At 40.1% G+C, this 18,766-nt stretch overlaps 1 protein-coding gene across 1 annotated transcript in view; it reads left to right on the top strand.

Annotated features, from left to right (window-relative positions):
- The window catches only part of GREB1L (GREB1 like retinoic acid receptor coactivator), a 110,030-nt gene that overhangs the window by 4,744 nt on the left and 86,520 nt on the right, over positions 1 to 18,766 (top strand). Inside the window, exons 3-5 of the mRNA XM_056854721.1 lie at positions 1,112 to 1,309; positions 9,727 to 9,903; positions 14,045 to 14,221. Of these exons, the coding sequence (XP_056710699.1) occupies positions 1,112 to 1,309; positions 9,727 to 9,903; positions 14,045 to 14,221 (552 nt within the window). The remainder of the gene's footprint in view (positions 1 to 1,111; positions 1,310 to 9,726; positions 9,904 to 14,044; positions 14,222 to 18,766) is intronic.

The raw sequence follows: 18,766 nt of genomic DNA, 5'->3' as shown, positions 1-18,766 counted from the left end.
AGTTTCTGTGATTAAAAGACAGGGGGAGTGGCAGGGCCCTTTCCAGGCATATTTGGGCCTTTGAGGGAGGGCACCTTGGAGCCAGGCCAGACTAAAGTTGCCAGCTACACATTGGAAAATTCCTGGACATTTTGTGGTACAGGCTGAGGAGCACAGAATTTGGGGAAGGGAGAGGTCTCAGTTGAATATCATGTCATAGAGTCCACCCTCCAGAGCAGTCATTTTGTCAAGGGGGACAGATCTCTGTCAACTGTCAATTACATCTCAGATGTAATTCTGAGAGATCTCTCGGTTCCACCTGGAGGCAGGCAACCCTAGGCCTGGAAGCAACCACTGGGTGACTTGATACCACCCAACTTGCATGACTCAGTTAGGTCTGGCTGCTTGCTGCTGTTCAGCAGCAGCCACCCTATGAAAGCCAGTGTGATATGGCAGTTAGAGTTTCAGAATAGGGTCTGGGAGACCCAGGTTCAAGTCCCCACTTCCTGTAGAAGCTCACTGGATGATTTTGAATCAGTCACATACTTTTAACCAAACCTACAAACCTCACAGGGTTGGAGTGCGGATAAAAAGGAGCAGGGGAGAATAATGTAAGCTTCTTTGGTCCCCACTGTGGAGAAAGTTGGGGTATAAATGAAGTAAATAAATAATAAATGTAGCTGAAGATGGGAGGCAGATGAAAAGTAGGTTGATGAATGGATGACAAAGAGAGAATGAGGCAGGGAACCTCCAGGTGGCTGCCAATTTCCAGATGGGGGCTGTGGATCACCCAGAATTATAACTGCTCTCCAGATGACAGAGATCAGTTTCCTTGGAGAAAATGGCTGCTTTTGAGGGTAGACTCTGGCATTATACCATGCTGAGGTCGCTTCCTTCCCCAAATCTTGCCCTCCCACAGCTCCACCCCAAATCTCCTGGAATTTCCCAACCTGGGGCTGGAAACCCTAAGGGGGAACTGATCTCTATAGTCAGGAAAGGGAAAGAGGAAATAGTGGGGGAGGAGGAAATGAGATATGTCCCGCAAGTCCTTTACAAGTTCCCGCTTGTAGTTATCTATTTCCAGTAGCTCTCATGGGTAAATATGTTCTTCCCCACCCTGAATGTGTTCCAGATGTGAAACCAAAAGTGGAAGAGCTGGACAAAGAATTGATGCATCGATACACCCAGAATGGAAGTTTGGATTTTTCCACTTGCCAACCTGTTAATGAGATGGATGAAGATGAGGATGATGAAGATATGTCTGATTCCAGTAGCCCACCAATCCCATATGCACAAAAACCTGCCCCAGAGGGGTCTTGCACTACTGATGGTTGGTTTAAACCTTTCTTATTTAAAATCTAACTTTAATTAAAATATTTTTGGCACAAGTTGTTCAAAAATAAAGAAATTAGAAGAAATACATGCGTATGACAACAATGGCATATAATACTGTGATCCTGTGTGCAGTTTTATCTTCGTAACTGTTGTATAATCTGAAAGAAATTTACTTACATATGAACTGCATGTTCGATTGTGGATGTTTCTGTAGTTCAAAGCTGGGAAACAAGCAATAGTGGGAACAGTTCAAATGAGGATTATTGTATTATCTGATGCCATGACAGTATTTTAGGGAGTGCCCATGAAGGAAATCATTTAAGTCCGTTTTTATTAGTAGTAATAACTGTACCATTTTACAAAGAGCCTCACAGACCTTATTTGTTTTGCATTAGAAACTTGCATGAGAAACAGAGACTGACTTGCCTTGTTGAAAAAATAAAGAACAAAAAAATTCATTAAGACATAGGGCAAAAGTTGGTAAGAAAACATACCTCTCCATCTTCAGTATTCAAGCCTTAAAGCCTGAAAATAAATAACCAGGTAAATAATTGATTAGATTATGCAAAACTGACTAGCCAATATATTAGTAGGTACATTTGGGAAGGCAACTAAGATTTCTCGAGACAGAGAATTCTGGTCAGGTTCCATTTATTTATTGTGGCTAATTGATGGAACTGTCTTCATCTCTTTAAGTTGTATTCTTTGGCTGTTTATGCATGGGAGATTTTGCCTTGGATTTGCCTCTCAAAAGCACGTTTTTCTCATCTGAATTCTCCACATTCAAAAACAAGCCCCTATGCAGAGTTCTGAGAATTTGGATGGGGGAAATGTGCATCTAGAGAGCAGCAAATCCAAGACAAAACCTCCCATGCATAAATGGTTTATAGACACAGTCCTTCACTGTTCTCTCCACTTGTTGCTTCCCGGCTCTCAAGTGCATACCCAGAGGAACAACACAACCTTGGGACAGAAAGAGTTAACTTTTGCCTCTTGGGCTCTGTGCTTCCCTAACAATAGCCTTTGTTTCCCTCCCACTAATTGTCCTGGTCCAGCAGAAGGGAGTCACAGAATCGGTCTTTTGAATCTAGAATCATAGAATCGATCTTTTGTTTTGACAAGAATTGGTGATTCTGAATTTTGTGTTGTAAAACTGAGTCAGATGCTGCAGATTTGTTACACTAATAGAGGCATTTTTCTCCCATGAAAGGAGTCTTCCCGGATGATGCAGGACGTTTGTGTTTTGTTTTTGAGAAAAGCTCCTTCTTCATTAGAGGACAGCACCTCTGCTAGTGGATCAGATTACCAGGATTCATGCTACTACATTCATGTTAAAAAAATTCAAATAATAAGTGATAATACTGGTATTAAAACCGATATTTCAAAAGTAATAATTTTGCTGACAAAACTTCGGAGTAGTAGTGGTTTGGCCTTCTTAGTGTTCATTGCCTTCTTTTTCTTGCCCCTCTCTTTCCCACTTTTCCCTTTTAGGTATACCAGCTTTGTTTTCCAGTTGAGAAAAGCTCTTGTTCTGATTGTTTAATTTAAACATTTTATTCCAAGCACCTAAGGATCTGTACTTATGATTCAGCTAAATATTCGTTTTATTTAAAATATTTATATGCATACCTTTCTCCCAAGAACCTCAAGACCCAAAATGGGTAACAATATAAAAACAATACAATAAAATAAGAAACATTAAAACAACAGATATAAAAATACATTAAAGATCACTCTAAAAATACGCCTCGACCCTTTGCCCATGCCCAGGCTGTCCCCAAAGCCCTCTGAAATAATAGTATGCAGCTTAATAATACTTTTGATATAGATGTCTATTTCAGACAAATTACCATAGTAAAATTATAAAGTGTTTTAAGTGGAAGGCTATAAAAGGGGGAAGGTTTTATTGCATCATCTTAGCACTACTATTAAAATTATATGTGAAAATGCAAGGGGTAAGTGAGCAGCTTTTTTTTATCCCAGTAAATGTGCAACTTGGTGTGGGCAGTTTTCCTATATGTATCACCCATCACCCGCACACTTCAGTTCAGTTGCTCAGGAGCTCTGCTAGCTGCTAGCTTTGTGGTTTAGTATTATTAATACAAGCGTCCAGGATGTGGGTCGATCACTGACAATGACCACAGCTGGCCCATGGTTGTAAAATGTCCCATTTTTCTGCACTTTCCAAGTGCAGAGGTTAATATCAGAGGGCAATTAGCTTGGCAGGTATTAATACCCAGTCAGCTTCTGTGAAGTTACAATTGGAAGTGACTGTGAACTGCAAGTCTTATGTAAATCTTTGTAGGCAACTTCTTATGCATATTCCTTATCTTAAGGCAGCACAATGACAGGTCTGTACCCCATGCAGGAGATGTTAATTGTTACTGTGGAACAAAAACGGGATAGAAATCTTTGATTTACACAGCATCACTTTTGTTTCTATTTTCACAGCTGTGTTGGCCAAAGTTTTTTTTTCCTTTTTAGCTGGTCCATTATTTTTGTGCTGTTTTAAAGTGGGAGATGAGTGTTGAAAGCAAATGTGCTCACTAAAGCAAGTGCAAGTTTACTCAGAAGTCAGTAAATCCTGCTTTATTCCCAGATAAGTGTGTATAGGAGTAAAGCTTTAGACCTTGGCCTTTCTTGGAAAGAAAGGAATGGCTTTTATTAGCCATCTTATTGTTAATCTGTTGTTGCCTTTATGATTCTGCAAGTCACCAGATTATTATTTTTTAATTGCAGGCCATTCAAAGTTAATTTGTGGCTTCTGTAATAGGATTGATTAGCCCATGCCCTTTTGGAATGCCGCTTTTACGAGGAACTTCGAATCGCACTATATTTCCCCCCTTTTAATATACAAATCCAATGCCTCTGTGACTGACATAATGCCTTTTTTACTAAGCGACAGGGACCCCAAGGCTACATTGTCAGTGGCAAGATTTGTTTCAGTCCTTATATCCCTCCAACACTAGATATATGCTGCTCAAGATCAATTGATCAAGGAGCTTCTAAGGGATAAAAGGAAAGGAAAGGAAAGGTAATAGGATTGCTTTAGTATCTGTCAGTTTTTCTTACAAATATTGTACAGATGTCTAAAATCTCACTTCAGTTCATTGGCTAGCAAACTCTTGAGAAGTTTATAATTTTTTCTGAGATGTTACCTGTGGCTGTATGTACGACTGTCAAAGGAGTGTTTCAGTAGTTCTAGTGGATCCAAAGATAATCTATAAGTAGAAAAAAAATGGGACCCCTGGAAAAACTGCAAGATGATTACAGTGTGATTATGTGGTGAAATTTCTGTGTGTCTAGAACCCATGTAAGAAACAAGATAAACAGTGCATTCCTAAGGAGAGTTTCTCCAGTCTAAGCCCGTTGAAATGAATGGACTTAAACTGGAGTACCTCTCCTTAGGAATGCACTGAAAAACATGTTAGCAACAATAATAAAAGTTACCGTGTTTGGAGAGTCCCCTTTATTCATACCAATAAATGCTCTTACATTGCCCAAAAGATAGTAAACACCTGTTAAAGATTACACTGAGATTTGAGTTAATGGAAATTAACCATGGGAATTAAGCATAACTAACTTTCTCTGAATTCCAGAGTGGTAGCCATATGTATCTGCTGCAGCAAAAATAAACAGGAATCTAATATCAATTTAGACTTGTGTGAAAGCTTATGCTGGAATAAATTTTTTTAAGTGCCACTTATTTTTTCTGGGTTAGTGCTCTAATCATGTCTGTGTTAGACCGATAATTGGTATATATACTTTCTATCTAGTTTATCAGCAGAAAGTTAAAACTTCATAAAGAGTCTAGGGTTAACATGCTAATATCCACATTTCTTTGAGCATTCTGCTAACTAGAAACAATTACTGTGATTATAAAAAAATACAAGATTATCTTGTTGAGCTATGGGATATGTTGATTCAGTTTTGAAAAGCAGCAGGCTCTTAAACCCTAAATAATGATTTGTGGGACTGAAAGCTTGGGAAATGAAGACTAATGAATGGCTTCTGAGAGCACCATCTGCATTTCTTTGGAGGAAAATGCAAGATTTGTACTTCAGAGAAGTAGATTTGCATCCCCTAATTATCTCCTGCTTTGAGCTAACACAGAAATCCCTGGTCTGAAATGGTAAATCAAGACAATAGTGGAAGTGCAAACAAACTGGGAATTCTTGAAAAAAAACACAGTGTCTCTATTTAAAAAAACACACACACAACAACACTAGTGGTTAATAGCTGCTGAAACAAACACACATGCTGCTCAGTAAGTGAACTCTTCAATGTTTAACTCTTAAGAATCTAAATGAAATTCTGTGACTTTGGTATTCTATAAGTTTAAGGTGAGTCCAAAGGCCAGGTTTAAACTAGTAGATAAGAGGAAAACCAATAGAAAGATTGTAAACCATTGCAAATTAAAGATATTATATAAATACTTCTGTTCTGGAAGTCTTTCCCTCTTTAAAGGAAATGGCACATTTCATTTGAATGCTTTTTTTATTTGTATTTGCTTTTTCCTCTCTTTTCCAGATCTCATCCTTTACCCTAATTTTTTCCATGTAAGGAGCAAGTCTAAAGACGTCACAACATAATGCAACAATTTAACAGCATCCACAGAATTGCAATATGTTCTAAATTCCCTTACCTGGGCTTAGTTTCACTTTATTTATATATTTATTTAACATATTTATGTACTCACCTTTCTCCCTTGCAAGGTGGGTACATAAATATGTTATTATAAGTTAGTCCCACATTATTATTATTATTATTAAAAAGAATCTGATATAACAATAAACATTAGTCAGACTATCTATACCTTACCAGTATCTCAACTGAGTATAATATTATGATAAAGGTAAAAAGGTCCTTCTGACCAGAAGATGAATTTCCCACTGTTATTATTGATTACGAACAGGATGGCAATATATTAGCGGTAGCCCTCTCAGAAATAGCTCGCAATTTTATGGAAGGAGGAGGGAAAATGAATAAAAACATTTAAAGAAGCAAAGTTTTGTACACTTCCACTTAAAACAGAACACATTTGAATGTGTTTAACATCATTTGAGATACTACAGCTAAGGAATGAATTGTCAAGGTAGCCGGACAGAAGGATTTTTGTTTACTTCATTTATGTCCCGCCTTTCTCCCCAGGGGAAATACAAAACAGCTAACATCATTCTCCTCTCCTCCATTTTATTTTCACAAGAAACCTGTGAGGCAGCTTAGGCTGAGTGTGTGTGATTGAATCGAGCTCACCCGGCAAGCTTCCATGTATGAGCCAGGATTTGAATTTGGGTCTCCCAAATCCCAGTGTGACACTCTGACCACTTCACCACACTGGCTGACAGGGGAATAGGATAGGGCAAATGGACATTTTCCCCTACTTCACCTGAAGAATAGTCAATAGTATAGAAATAATGCTCCCAATTGGGACATGACAAATCACTATAGGGGAGATGCCATGGCTCAGCAGTAGAGCATCTGGTTTGCACATAGAAGGTCTCTGGTTCAAACCCAGGCATCTCTAGTTGAAAGGATTCATTTGCTTTTTATTGGCCATCAAGTCACACCTGACTTTTGACAACCCCAGACGGAGTTTTCAAGGCAAGAGATGTTCAGAGGTGGTTTTGCCATTGTCATGACCCTGGTATTCCTTGGAGTTCTCCCATCCAAATACTTTCCAGGGTTGACCCCGCTTAGCTTCTGAGGTCTGATGAGGTCAGGCTAGCCTGGGCTGATGTGAAAGACTTCTACCATGAGCCCTAGAGAGCTGCTGCCAGTCTGAGTAGGCAATGCTGACTTGGATGAACCGATGGTCTGATTCAGCATAAGGCTGCTTAATGTATTTACTGAAGCCCTTTTATTTGGTGGCTGTCAGCTGTCAGTTTTTGTGCTGAAGGAAATTTCCTATAGACTACCTTTTGAGGAGACATTGTTCAAACAGCATGTATAAAATCTCAGTTCGGACCACTTTAGTAACATTACTGTAATAAAGTTTTGAACTTGCAAGAGTTAATAGTCTTCCCCCTTCTATGGAATAATGCTGACAATAATTAAGACCCCCTCATGCTGTTTCCTTATCTCATGGTATGTGCTTCTCTTGTGCTTATCGGTCATATCTGAGTGCCTCTGGCCATAGCAATGCTCTTGTGTTCCACAGGAGCAATGCCATTGCCTATGATTGCTGTAATGATTGGTCCCAGCAAACAAGAGAGTAAACACAGAACACCAAGATCGTATTTCAGTGTTATAACAGTGGCAAAAATGACTCTGTGTGTGTGTGTGTGTGAGTGAACCTGCATGTTTGCATATATATATAAAATAGTAATCTTGTTCTCTTGGGGTAGAAAATTAAAAATGATGCTGTTGTCTTTTTTTGAAAAAAATTGTTACATGGCTGCACATTCCAATTAGCTGAAAATAAAAAATTGTTAAAAAAATGTTTTTAGTGATATTGAAAAAGTGCCAGTAAAAAAAAAAAAAAATTAAACCCGGGGGGTGGGGGGACAAAGCTCTAGGAATTTCCCCAAAGTTTCTGTATACCAGACCAAGCCCCAAAGGGATAAGAAATGTGTTCCTTAATACCCTTCTTTACAGCCTATTCTCTCTTTCTTTTTAAAGGCTGTGTATATTTAAATATATTTAAGGGATTGCTTATTCAACCCAGCTAATTTACAACATCATCTTTTTTGTTTTTCTTTTAACATGTAACCTGCTAGGGCTTGAACAATAACTGTATATTTATCTTTGTACGAGTGTATGTTCTGAGAACAATGAGGAAGGCCTTTTGGCCAAAATGCATCTGGTCACAGTGGTTTATGCATGCTACCCAATTGCATTGTTTATATATGGTGGTTTTAATATCTCAGAGGCTTTGGTTTTTAATCTTTTTATGAATTTGTGCCCACAATAAAGAAACTACTATTTTGTGGATTTATGCTAGCTCAACCTTTTTGGTTCCTAAGCTGGGTTTTTTTGGGTTTGGTTTGATTCCCTTTATCCTTGTTTGAACATATTGAGTTCATCAAAAATCTGTGGGTACTCTTCCAGTGGTTACAAGGATTCTATTTTTTTAAGTATCAAATGCATATTCATGATTATGACTCATAAAGTGGATTTCCTCTGTGTGGACGTGGGTCCCAAACCGGCCCAGCAGAAGATGGTCAGAGTGGATTCTTGCACAGTAGAAAAAGGCCACTGGTTGCTCCCAAAATTAAATTAAAAAAAAAAAAACCACACACACACACACAGTAGAAGGCAAGAACTGTACATGCATATTCACACCGTGCTGCATAAGTATGTTGGCAGCAGAGAACAGCACGCAGGTTCCAGCACGTAGCTGGAGCTGGGAGTCACAGTGAGGCAACGCAATCATTCCACTCTACAGCCTAGGGCCTAAAGGGGCAAGGCTGAGTGGAGGGTACATATCTTCTCAGGATAACTTCCTTTCCATAGTATCTTTCCCAATCACAGTTTAAAGGGCCACAAAGAGAGGACACAGAGACCCAATTCCATTACACCAAGCAAACCACAATTACACCTCTGTTCAAACAGGACATGTTCCAGTTGAGTTATGCAGTTGGCTTACATTGTGCCTTTCTGTCAACACACTCAAAGCTGTTTTTCCATAAATTAGATCATAAGACAAAACTATAAATCAATAAACAGCAGAAATGGCCTCAGGCCATTGGGCATCTCTTCAGGAGTTGAAGGTATGAATTCTCCATCCCTGGGTATTTCTGTGGGTTTCCCCTTAAGCGGCAGTAGCCCTGGGGAAGGTGGGCAGAAGTTTTTCTCGGACTTCTCTCTATTTCACAGGAAGGAAGGAAAGGTCAGTCCCCAGAGCAAGTGAGATCCAAGTTCAGGAGCAGGCTTCCGTGCATGTTTCAGTTTGTGGATAATGAACTGGGGGTAAGTCATATGCTCATCCAAATAACAAAGTGAGTGCAAAGTGCCATTCTGTCTGCACTGCACTGCTTTCAGTGGAATACATTTAGACGATCATCTGATTTGTAATGGCAGCCCCTTATTCAGCAACTGACATTTATGGAAGGCTGCTTCTGTGTGGATCTCCTTAGTGGACTTAAGGAAAGTATGTATGGGGATGGGTAAGAGGACAAAAAGTTACTCTCTTTTTTTTGTCCTGCCTCTCCTCTTCCTCCACCCTCAATTTTTTCCATGGGTCCGACACTTGTTTTACTTGCGACTAGCTTATCCGGTCACTTTTGTCTGCAGACTTTAGAGGGTTGAATGCTGAACTGGGGCAGGCGCTTGTTTGATCATTATATGCCTTGTATTGTGTTTGGTTTTTTTGTTAAGAGTCCTTTTTAGTTGTTCTGAGCGAGTGGACTGAAGAAACACACACACAGGAAATCATCCATATGTGCTTCATGAAATGTCTTTCCCCCACAGGTTTTTGTCAAGCAGGCAAGGATTTGAGGTTAATATCCCTGTGTATGGAACAGATCGATATCCCACCAGGATTCCTTTTGGTAGGAGCCAAATCTCCAAATCTTCCTGAGCACATTCTTGTCTGTGCTGTTGACAAGAGGTTTTTGCCAGACGACCATGGGAAAAATGCACTTTTAGGTAAATGGTTTTTATTATTCTTTATGCCATGATAATGTGTAATGCCCAAGTATACGGTTAATATTTTACAAGGCCAAATTCAGGTACGAATTTCTCACAGCAGTATATTGAAATTAATTTTGAAAGCCCTTTTCAATAAAGCTAATGTCAGTGGTAGCCCATATAGGTATTTCAGTAATTTTAAAATAGGTAGCTATTGGCTTCTTGCTGTCAAAATACCCTGCTTTCTCATGTGCCAGCTATTGATCTATCCATACACTTTTTACTTGGTGGTGGAGAGACCCATGTCTTGTTCCCAAGAGTTGTCAGTCTTGGATAAATGGAAGCACCTCATCTTAGTGATTCTTAGTAAGGGGTATTTTTTTCTGGCTAAATAAATCGGGGGAGGGGCTGTGGCTCAGTGGTTGCTTTGCATGCAGAAGGTCCTAGGATCAATCCCCGGCATCTCCAGTTAAAGGGACTAGGCGAGTAGGTGATGTGAAAGACCCTGGAGAGCCGCTGCTGAGTAGACAATATTGACTTTGATGGAGAAAGGGTCTGAGTTAGTATAAGGCAGCTTCATGTGTTCATCACCTTGGGTCCAGGGAAACCATAGCAGCGCTATTGTGGCTGTACACATGTAAGACCACTTTCTTCTTCCTCCACTGCTTGGCTGATGTGGTAATGATATAATGTTCCTTCTTGGCCAAAATCAGAGTTCAATCTTGACTGTGTTAGAGACAATCTAAATAGGACTGGCACTAAACATTATGAGCGTCATCTGTATAGAGTGCTACAATACAGTCATGACTTCAGTAATACCCCGTTACTGTTTCTGTGGGAGGGGGGAGGAGTCAAGTCTTGTTTGGGTCTCTGTAGGCTTAAATAAACAAGATTATCAGCCACATGTCACTCTAGCAGAGTCACTTTGCAGCAGGAGAGTGGGAATCAGATCCAGGTCAATAGCAGAGACAGGTAGTTGGTTTGTAGGATGCAATAAAACAAGGGAAGTGCTGTGGTACAACTGAAGACGAATGGGATGTGACAAGAAATTCTTTGGGAGGTTACGATGATTAATGAGATGAGGGGTTTTCCACATTCTCATTTTCCTCGCTTGTAAGTTCCTGTTTCTTTGGGGGTGGGTGTTTCTCTTCTACATGTGGTTTGCTTCCTCTAGTGGTAAATTTGATATTACGCTGATTTACGTCTGGCATAAAAACCTGCAGTGCAAATCTACAGGGAGATGTGCTGGACATAAACCCGTGTAATATGGAATCAATCACTAGAGGGAGCAAACCACTTGTGGAACAGAACCCCTCCCCTTGAAGAAACAGGAATTTACAAGCAAGGAAAATAAGAATGTGGAAAAGCCTTGGGTCTAGCAGGTTACATGCAGAACTTGGTATGCTCCTCTGCCAGCATTTCCCTCTCTCCCAGGTCCTGGGGCAACTAAGTGTCATTCCAGGACTCGGTCCACAAGTCCACCAGAATCTGCCTCTACCCTGCAGGAGTGACAGAAGCAGAGAGCTCATGCCAAGATATCCCAGCAAAGCTGCAGTGTCAGGCTGACAGCCTGGGCCAGATCGTGGTGGATGTAATTCTTTGAAGGATTGTAGCCCCAAGTTAGCCTGGCAAGATGAGGCCCAGGTGTGGTTTCCAGAGCAAATTGTACTGCTGCCCTCTTAACCTATTTAAGCTTTGTGCTGGGAGGGGAAGGTTGCTAGATCAACCAGTCCACTAGGTGCAAGCCTGTGTTCCTGATGTAGCTCCTTGCCTCCAGTTCCACCTCCCATCAACACCCAAGCCTCACTGTTTAGACCTGACAGCACACCACTCGAGGAGACCTGACTGGACTTGCCTGCAAAATACAGGACAGCATGCATGTATGGATACAGACTAATGCAGATAGATTATCTACACGGAGCCAGCGTGGTGTAGTGGTTAAGAGTGGTGGTTTGGAGCAGTGGACTCTGATCTGGAGAACCAGGTTTGATTCCCCATTCCTTCACATGAGCGGCGGATGCTAACCTGGTAAACTGGATTTGTTTCCTCTCTCCTACACATGAAGCCAGCTGGGTGACCTTGGGCTAGTCACAGTTCTCTTAGAGCTCTCTCAGCCTCACCTACCTCACAGGGTGTCTGTTGTGGAGAGGGGAAGGGAAGGTGATTGTAAGCCGGTTTTGATTCTTCCTTAAGTGGTGGAGAAAGTCGGCATATAAAAACCTTCTCCTTCTCCTCCTCCGTCGCCTTCTCCTCCTCCACCACCACCAGGGTTTTTTTTCTCAGCAAGATACGAGCAGCAGTTATGCTTGCCATATAACATGAGGACCTGCCCTGAGTTTCTTCTCCAGTAGCATGCCCAATCTCTCTCATTGTCCGATGGCACTCCTTTTTAAAAGACAGACTACTAAGGAAACGACATGAATACTTGTTCAAATAATTGAGAAAAATTCCACAACCCTAGAATAGAAAGGGAAAAAAAACCATTACATGAACCTTGCTTTCTAGGTCTGTTCCAGTTATGTTCTGAGGACTATTTTGCATTCCTGACTTTTATTGCCAATCCCCGTGCATCAGTTTGTTTGAGGTTGCTTTGGTGTTCCCACAGTGCATTTCCATCCCGCCTGTGCCTTGGTTTGCTTTGTGCTAGAGTTCTAGTTGTTCTTACAAGACAGATTTCATGTCCCAAGTTTTGAAGGCGAGAGGTTTGTTTCCTGACTTGGACGGCATTTGTACCAAACAAGTCAGCGATGGCACTTTGCCTGTCTATGGTATCCAAGCCTATTTTTATATTCAAATGTAGATAGGTTATAACAGGATCCTTCAATCCAGGAAACCTTTCTTTCTGGCCTGTGCAGTGTTAGAAAATTCAGAAACTTGTACTTCATTTTCTTGCCCTTAGGAGTCGAAATTAACTGTGTTTGCAAAAATTCCCATGCAACAGGAATCACCATTTTTAAAAAGTGTTGCAGATTATTCTTTGGCTGTAATTCATCATATTTCAAGATAAACTTTTCATGTGTGATACTGTAAAAAGATAAGAATGCTGTAGAATAATTTTATCTTGACAATCACATGTAGTTGACCTCTGCTCGTTATGAAACTAAAAGTGAATTGTTAACTGCAGGGATCTAAAATAGCCCCGTTAACTGGGACAATACGACTCATAAGGCATTTTCAGTGTAGCTGTTGATGGTGAAGAAATTGCCTAATCGTGTTTTATAGTCCCTAAAGGAATATGTTGAGAAGATGCCTTTTGTTACTCCTCAGTCACTGCCTTGTCATTTGCCTTCTGCAAAACTCTCTTTGAAATGTGGGAAATCTACAATGGATCAAGGATAATATATAGCCCTGACTATATCTAGTGAAGCCCAATCAACAATGTAATTTAGGCCATCTTGCAAAACTAGTTTGCCCTGCTGACCTTTCTTCTGAAGTCTTTCATGTTTAGAAGAGATTACAGTACTCTTTAGTGTGATGAGCTTTCAACTTCTGTTTCAATGGGACTAAGTGCTTTGCTTCAAATATTTACTTATTTATGTCCTAGCAGAATCTCCCCACCCCTCCAAGGGGGCAAAAGTCTGCTGTGACAACCTAGATTACTTCTTACATCAAGAAGTTCTATAGGCCAGACAGGATATTTATTCCCTCCTCCCTTCCATCCTGTATGACTAGTTTAAATCCCTTTTTCCACATAAAAGCCAAAAAGAGAAAAGTAAAAATGCAAGGCAAACTAAGACAGCATCATCAGTACACAGAAGAATGTTTGGTTCCAGGAATAAAACAGGACATTAGTTCTAACCCTGGCAAAGGAAGACTGGTTTGTGAAAGGATGTAAAGGATCTTAATAGAACTGTTCAACATGATATCTTTTGGGGGGGGGGGTTGATGCTTGCTTCCCTTTTGAGATGTTGATGTAAAGATGTAAGGACCAATAGAACCATGACTGGTAATTCTTAGGAACAGTGATAGACATTCATGTCTTGTTCCATTGTGCCTCCTAGCTGCATACAATTGAGAGGCATATTAATAAATACAGAGTACAGTAGGTGCTAAGCTGCTAACTGGTGCATCCAGTTAATAAAAGCAAAATTAGCCAGGAGCAATAAAACAGCCGTTTGCAGCATGCATTGACAAGCTAAATGTATTTTTTTTCTTGCAGGTTTTTCTGGAAACTGTATAGGCTGTGGAGAAAAGGGATTTCGATATTTCACTGAATTTTCCAACCACATTAATCTGAAGCTTACCACTCAGCCAAAGAAGCAGAAGCACTTAAAGTACTACCTAGTTAGAAGCTCCCAAGGTGTGCTGTCAAAGGGACCTCTCATATGCTGGAAAGGTAATAGATGCCTTGTTTGGTAGACCTATGCCTGAATGTTAGGGAGCATTAAATCGAGCTTCATAAGCTACAACTAAGATAGACCTCAAAACTATTTATCTTAATTTTCATTATCTTAATTTTTAATGGAGGGCTCTCTGTTATGAAATCTTGAGTTATAATTTCAACTGTGTGCAGGAGTCTTTGGTCTGAGTGTCTTTGGTTATGAGTTCAAGGCATATATCAGCTACCAGAGAAGCATTCCATACACTCAACAGAGAGTTGTGGCTAATCCCAGCTCTATGACAGGTGCACAAATTTGCAAACATTTATTTGCAACGCGTATTTTAGGTCTATACATAAATTATTTTATTTTACTTATTTTTTAATTATATCCCACTTTTCTGCTTGATCAGGGGCTCACAGCAGATTTTCACATAGACCTTGAAAGCTTTTCCTGTTTGAGACGCCTGCGTGAGCTGCTTCCTTCCTCACACATTTCACTGGAGAGTTGTTGTGGAAACTAGGGGTGACGCTGTGAATGAGAAAATAATAATAATATTATAATAATTTAGAAAATCTGTTAGATACTAGACTGAACTGTAAATCAGTGGGGCTTAGAAGAGCAAACTCCAGTAAGACACGACATGCAAATGCAGGCAAGCAGGTTGACTGGAGTTAGTTTTCTCCCCACAAGTCTAGCTTCTAAAATAGGGTTTACTCCAGTCTTACGTTTTAGAGCTGAATTTAAGCCATTTAAAATGCCATGAGGGCTGATCTTGATCAGGACCACAGCATGGCAGGACGAGGTGCTCTTGTTTATTCCCCCCTCCGGTACCTTTTCAAGTACTGAAACAGCTCTGGTGCAGCTATGCTGTGGGCACAGTCAGGACCAGTCCTTCACAGTATTTTTAAATGGTCCAAATTCAGCTCTGAAATATCAGCAGCATCCACAGGTTGGACCCATGGATGCCATAATAGCTGGTTCAGCCTTTAGAAACTCAGATTCCATATGCCTACCTTAAAATGTCATGGGTAACTGGGGTAGATTTGAAACCCAGATTGCTTCATCATCAAATAGAGAAGAGATGCTTAAAATTGCTTGATAACTCTGCAGCTGAAGTTTAAACAGCTTAACTCTAGTCTCATATATATAATGGGGTGGATCCTACCCCTATCATACCACTCCACTTAGCAAAATTTATTAATTAAAATATTTATACCCCATTTTCCCATTTGGCTCAAGTTTGAAGCCTTCTTTCAGCTTGGGTAGCTCATTTGTCGGCTGAAGAGGCACTTGTTGGAAAGCAGGGTCTGGGTTGAAGGAAAGCAGTTATGACACTCTTTAATACCCCACTCTCAGCCTGACTGTGTATGCTGAGGGGAAAGCGTTAGCCTGAGTGTATTTGTGAGGAGATTATTTTTCTCCTCCTTCAGTCCCACACCAGTATTTACCTCAGAGAGAGATTTGACACAAGAGGCTTCTTAACTTTAACAAACAGAAGTTTATTGAAGTTTATTGAACAGTATTCACAAGATGGATTTTTGATGAAAAGGCAGAATTGGAGGGAAAACGCAAGATCGCATATATGTACACAAGATTACTTTAGAGAGATAGCTTAGCTTAGGTATTACTTAAGTTGTCTTTAGCTTAGATGTTTCACAAGTTAGGTTTCTTCAGTTCTTAGTTTTCAGGCTTAGTTCTGTCCCTCAGAACTATCACAGATTCAGTTTCACAGACTCTGTTTCCAGTCTGGCTAACAGGAGTGAAGGGACTTTGAATCCTCAGAGAACTTCCAGAAGTATGGGGAAATATCCAAAATCCCTCTTCCAGTTCTCACTGACTACCCCACATCAGTGGCAGTAATCCTCCACACCTCCCTGCAACCGGAATAGCTCTGCGCTAGAGACTAGTTCCCCTTTGTGACCTGAGAAAGGGCCCTCTCACCCAGTTCTCAATCCTGTCACTCCACAGTTTGTGTATTCTACTAGCTTAGGCTTTACAGAACCCTTAGGTTCACAGAGTAGTCACGCTTCTTCTCAGTCTTGCTACCAAGCTCAGGATCTATCACAGCCTTCTCTCAGGCTGGTTACAAATCTGAGACTCCTCTCAGGCTGGTTACCAAGCTTCGAATCTTTTCTCTCCCTCAGAGCTCAGTGTCAGCTTTCTGGCTCTGCTCACTTTTGGTTTCTGTGAGCTTTTCCTGCAGATTAACCCCTTGTCCGTCACAGCAGTATACTTGGAGGATGGTTGGATCTACTCATGCACACACACACACAGATATTAAAGGGGTTTGTCAATGACTGAGAACATAAAATCAGTTGGTATGCAGATAATGTTGCCTTCACATCTGACCCTGAGAACTTTCTCAAACTCATTCAGAAAGGGATTAATAAATTCAGTAATATTTCAGGGTGTAAAGTAAATTTAGATATATCTGATATATTAAAATAAGAAAAGAACAAAATTTAGCAAATGTTCAAAATATCTCATTTAAACCCTGCAAATATTACAACAAATTTTCAAGTTTTCATTAAAACCTTGGAAATACCTAGGTATACATATTACACCAAATTTTCTGGTTTTGATTAAAATGAATCACTTTCATCTCATGAAAAAGAAAATGGGAGACCTTAGAGGATGGTACAAACTATATATTTCATAATTTGACAGAGCTGTCTTTCTAAGATTAATTTTTTTGCACCCCAGGTTTTGGGGCTGCTAATATCACTCTTGCCCTGACCTGGATGGCCCAGGCTAGTCTGATCTCGTCAGATCTCAGAAGCTAAGCAGGTTCAGCCCTGTTTAGTATTTGGATGGGAGACCACCAAGGAATACCAGGGTTGCTGTGCAGAGGAAGGCACTGGCAAACCACCTCTGTTAGTCTCTTGCCATGAAAACCCCAAAAGGGGTCGCCATAAGTCAGCTGCGACTTGAAGGCACTTCACACACACACAATATCACTCTTTGGTATGAATCATTCCACATTTGAAACTTTGTTTCTTCTAAAGCCAGTGTGCATTGGTACAATATAGAAAATTTCAACATCAAAATATTCTATTCAGTGAATTGGCTAAATAGTTCAGTAATTACATAATTACATAATCTGTTTACATTGCTGCATTCAAAATTTGGCGTACATGGGCTAAAGTTGCCTTTTACAGATTGTGAGATGCATTCTCATTTTAAACCGCACAATATTAATTTAGACACAAGAATGTAGTACAATAGAAAGGTCTGCACCTTTGAATTTTTTTAAACAATAGTCAATTTATTAACAAGAAGAGTCTTTAAGCTAATTTAGTGGGTCAGAGCATATACTGATATAAATATCTATATTTATTGGAGAAGGTGTCATAAAACTGATGCCAACGTTTATGCATCATGGTAGACTTGTCCCTCCAGTGAAACATTTTTGGCATTTTTGCTGCAACTTGATTTCCTTCCTTCCTTCCTTCCTTCCTTCCTAGCAAATTCTTATAGTTACAGAATACCAAATCAATTTAAGACATCACTGTTTTAAGAAAGGTGATGTCATAAAGAATGAAATTACAAATATATGTAAGAATTAGACTTATCCCTAGGTTACAGTTAAGGAATCTCAATATTATGATTAGGGTTACCAACCTCGAGGTAGTAGCTGGAGATCTCCGCTATTACAACTGATCTTTAGGAGACAGAATTCAGTTCACCTGAAGAAAGTGGCTGCTTTGGTGGGTGGTCTCTATGGTATTATACCCCCTGGAAGCCCCTCCCCCAACCCCACTCTCCTCAGGCTCCACCCACAATATCTCCAGCTATTTCCCAACCCGGAGCTGGCAACCCTAATTACATATCTCATTTGATTACCTATCTTCATTTCTTTCTTATTCCCCTTCTTTATTTGTTACAAATTATCTTGTGGTTTATTATACATAATCAGACCACTGGTCTATCAAGGTCAGTGTTGTCTGCCCAGACTGGCAGCAGCATTGCAGGGTCTTAGGCAGCAGTTTTTCACATAACCTGCTACCTGATCCTTTTAAAGCCAGAGGTGGGATTTAAAGCATTGACCATCTGCATGCCAAGCAGATTTTTCTCCCACTGAGCCATAGTTAGAGATGTAAAATTTGTAGGAATTTTGAGCCCACAGGAAAAGAACAAAGATTTTCTACCCCTTCCCCCCAAAAGAAAAGAAGATTGGGGAGGGAAATTGAAGTAAATGCAATAAATACTTAGCTATCAAACATGTTGTTGATTGAGCAACATAAAAAGTATATTTTCCTGATTTTCTATTAGAAAAACTGAGAAAGTCCGCAGGGGAACAAAAAGAGGTCTTTTTCTGTTTCTTTTTTCCTGGGCCCTCACATCTCCAACCACAACTCTTCCACACGACATCTGAATGCAGCCAGAGATGAAGATCAAGTTGCAGGGAATCTGAGATTATATTTGTATCCCATGAACATGATGAAGGGAAGCAATTGCTGATTAGCATGTTTCAATCCTGATGCTAAAATTTACTAAGAGATCACTTTCAACCTGTCCATCTTAGTGTGTGTCTTCCATACATATGGTGTGAGATTAGA

This window comes from Euleptes europaea, chromosome 8, assembly GCF_029931775.1.
Source record: "Euleptes europaea isolate rEulEur1 chromosome 8, rEulEur1.hap1, whole genome shotgun sequence".
In the NCBI taxonomy this organism is placed as follows: domain Eukaryota; kingdom Metazoa; phylum Chordata; class Lepidosauria; order Squamata; family Sphaerodactylidae; genus Euleptes; species Euleptes europaea.
This window is presented reverse-complemented; position numbering and strand designations above follow the sequence as displayed.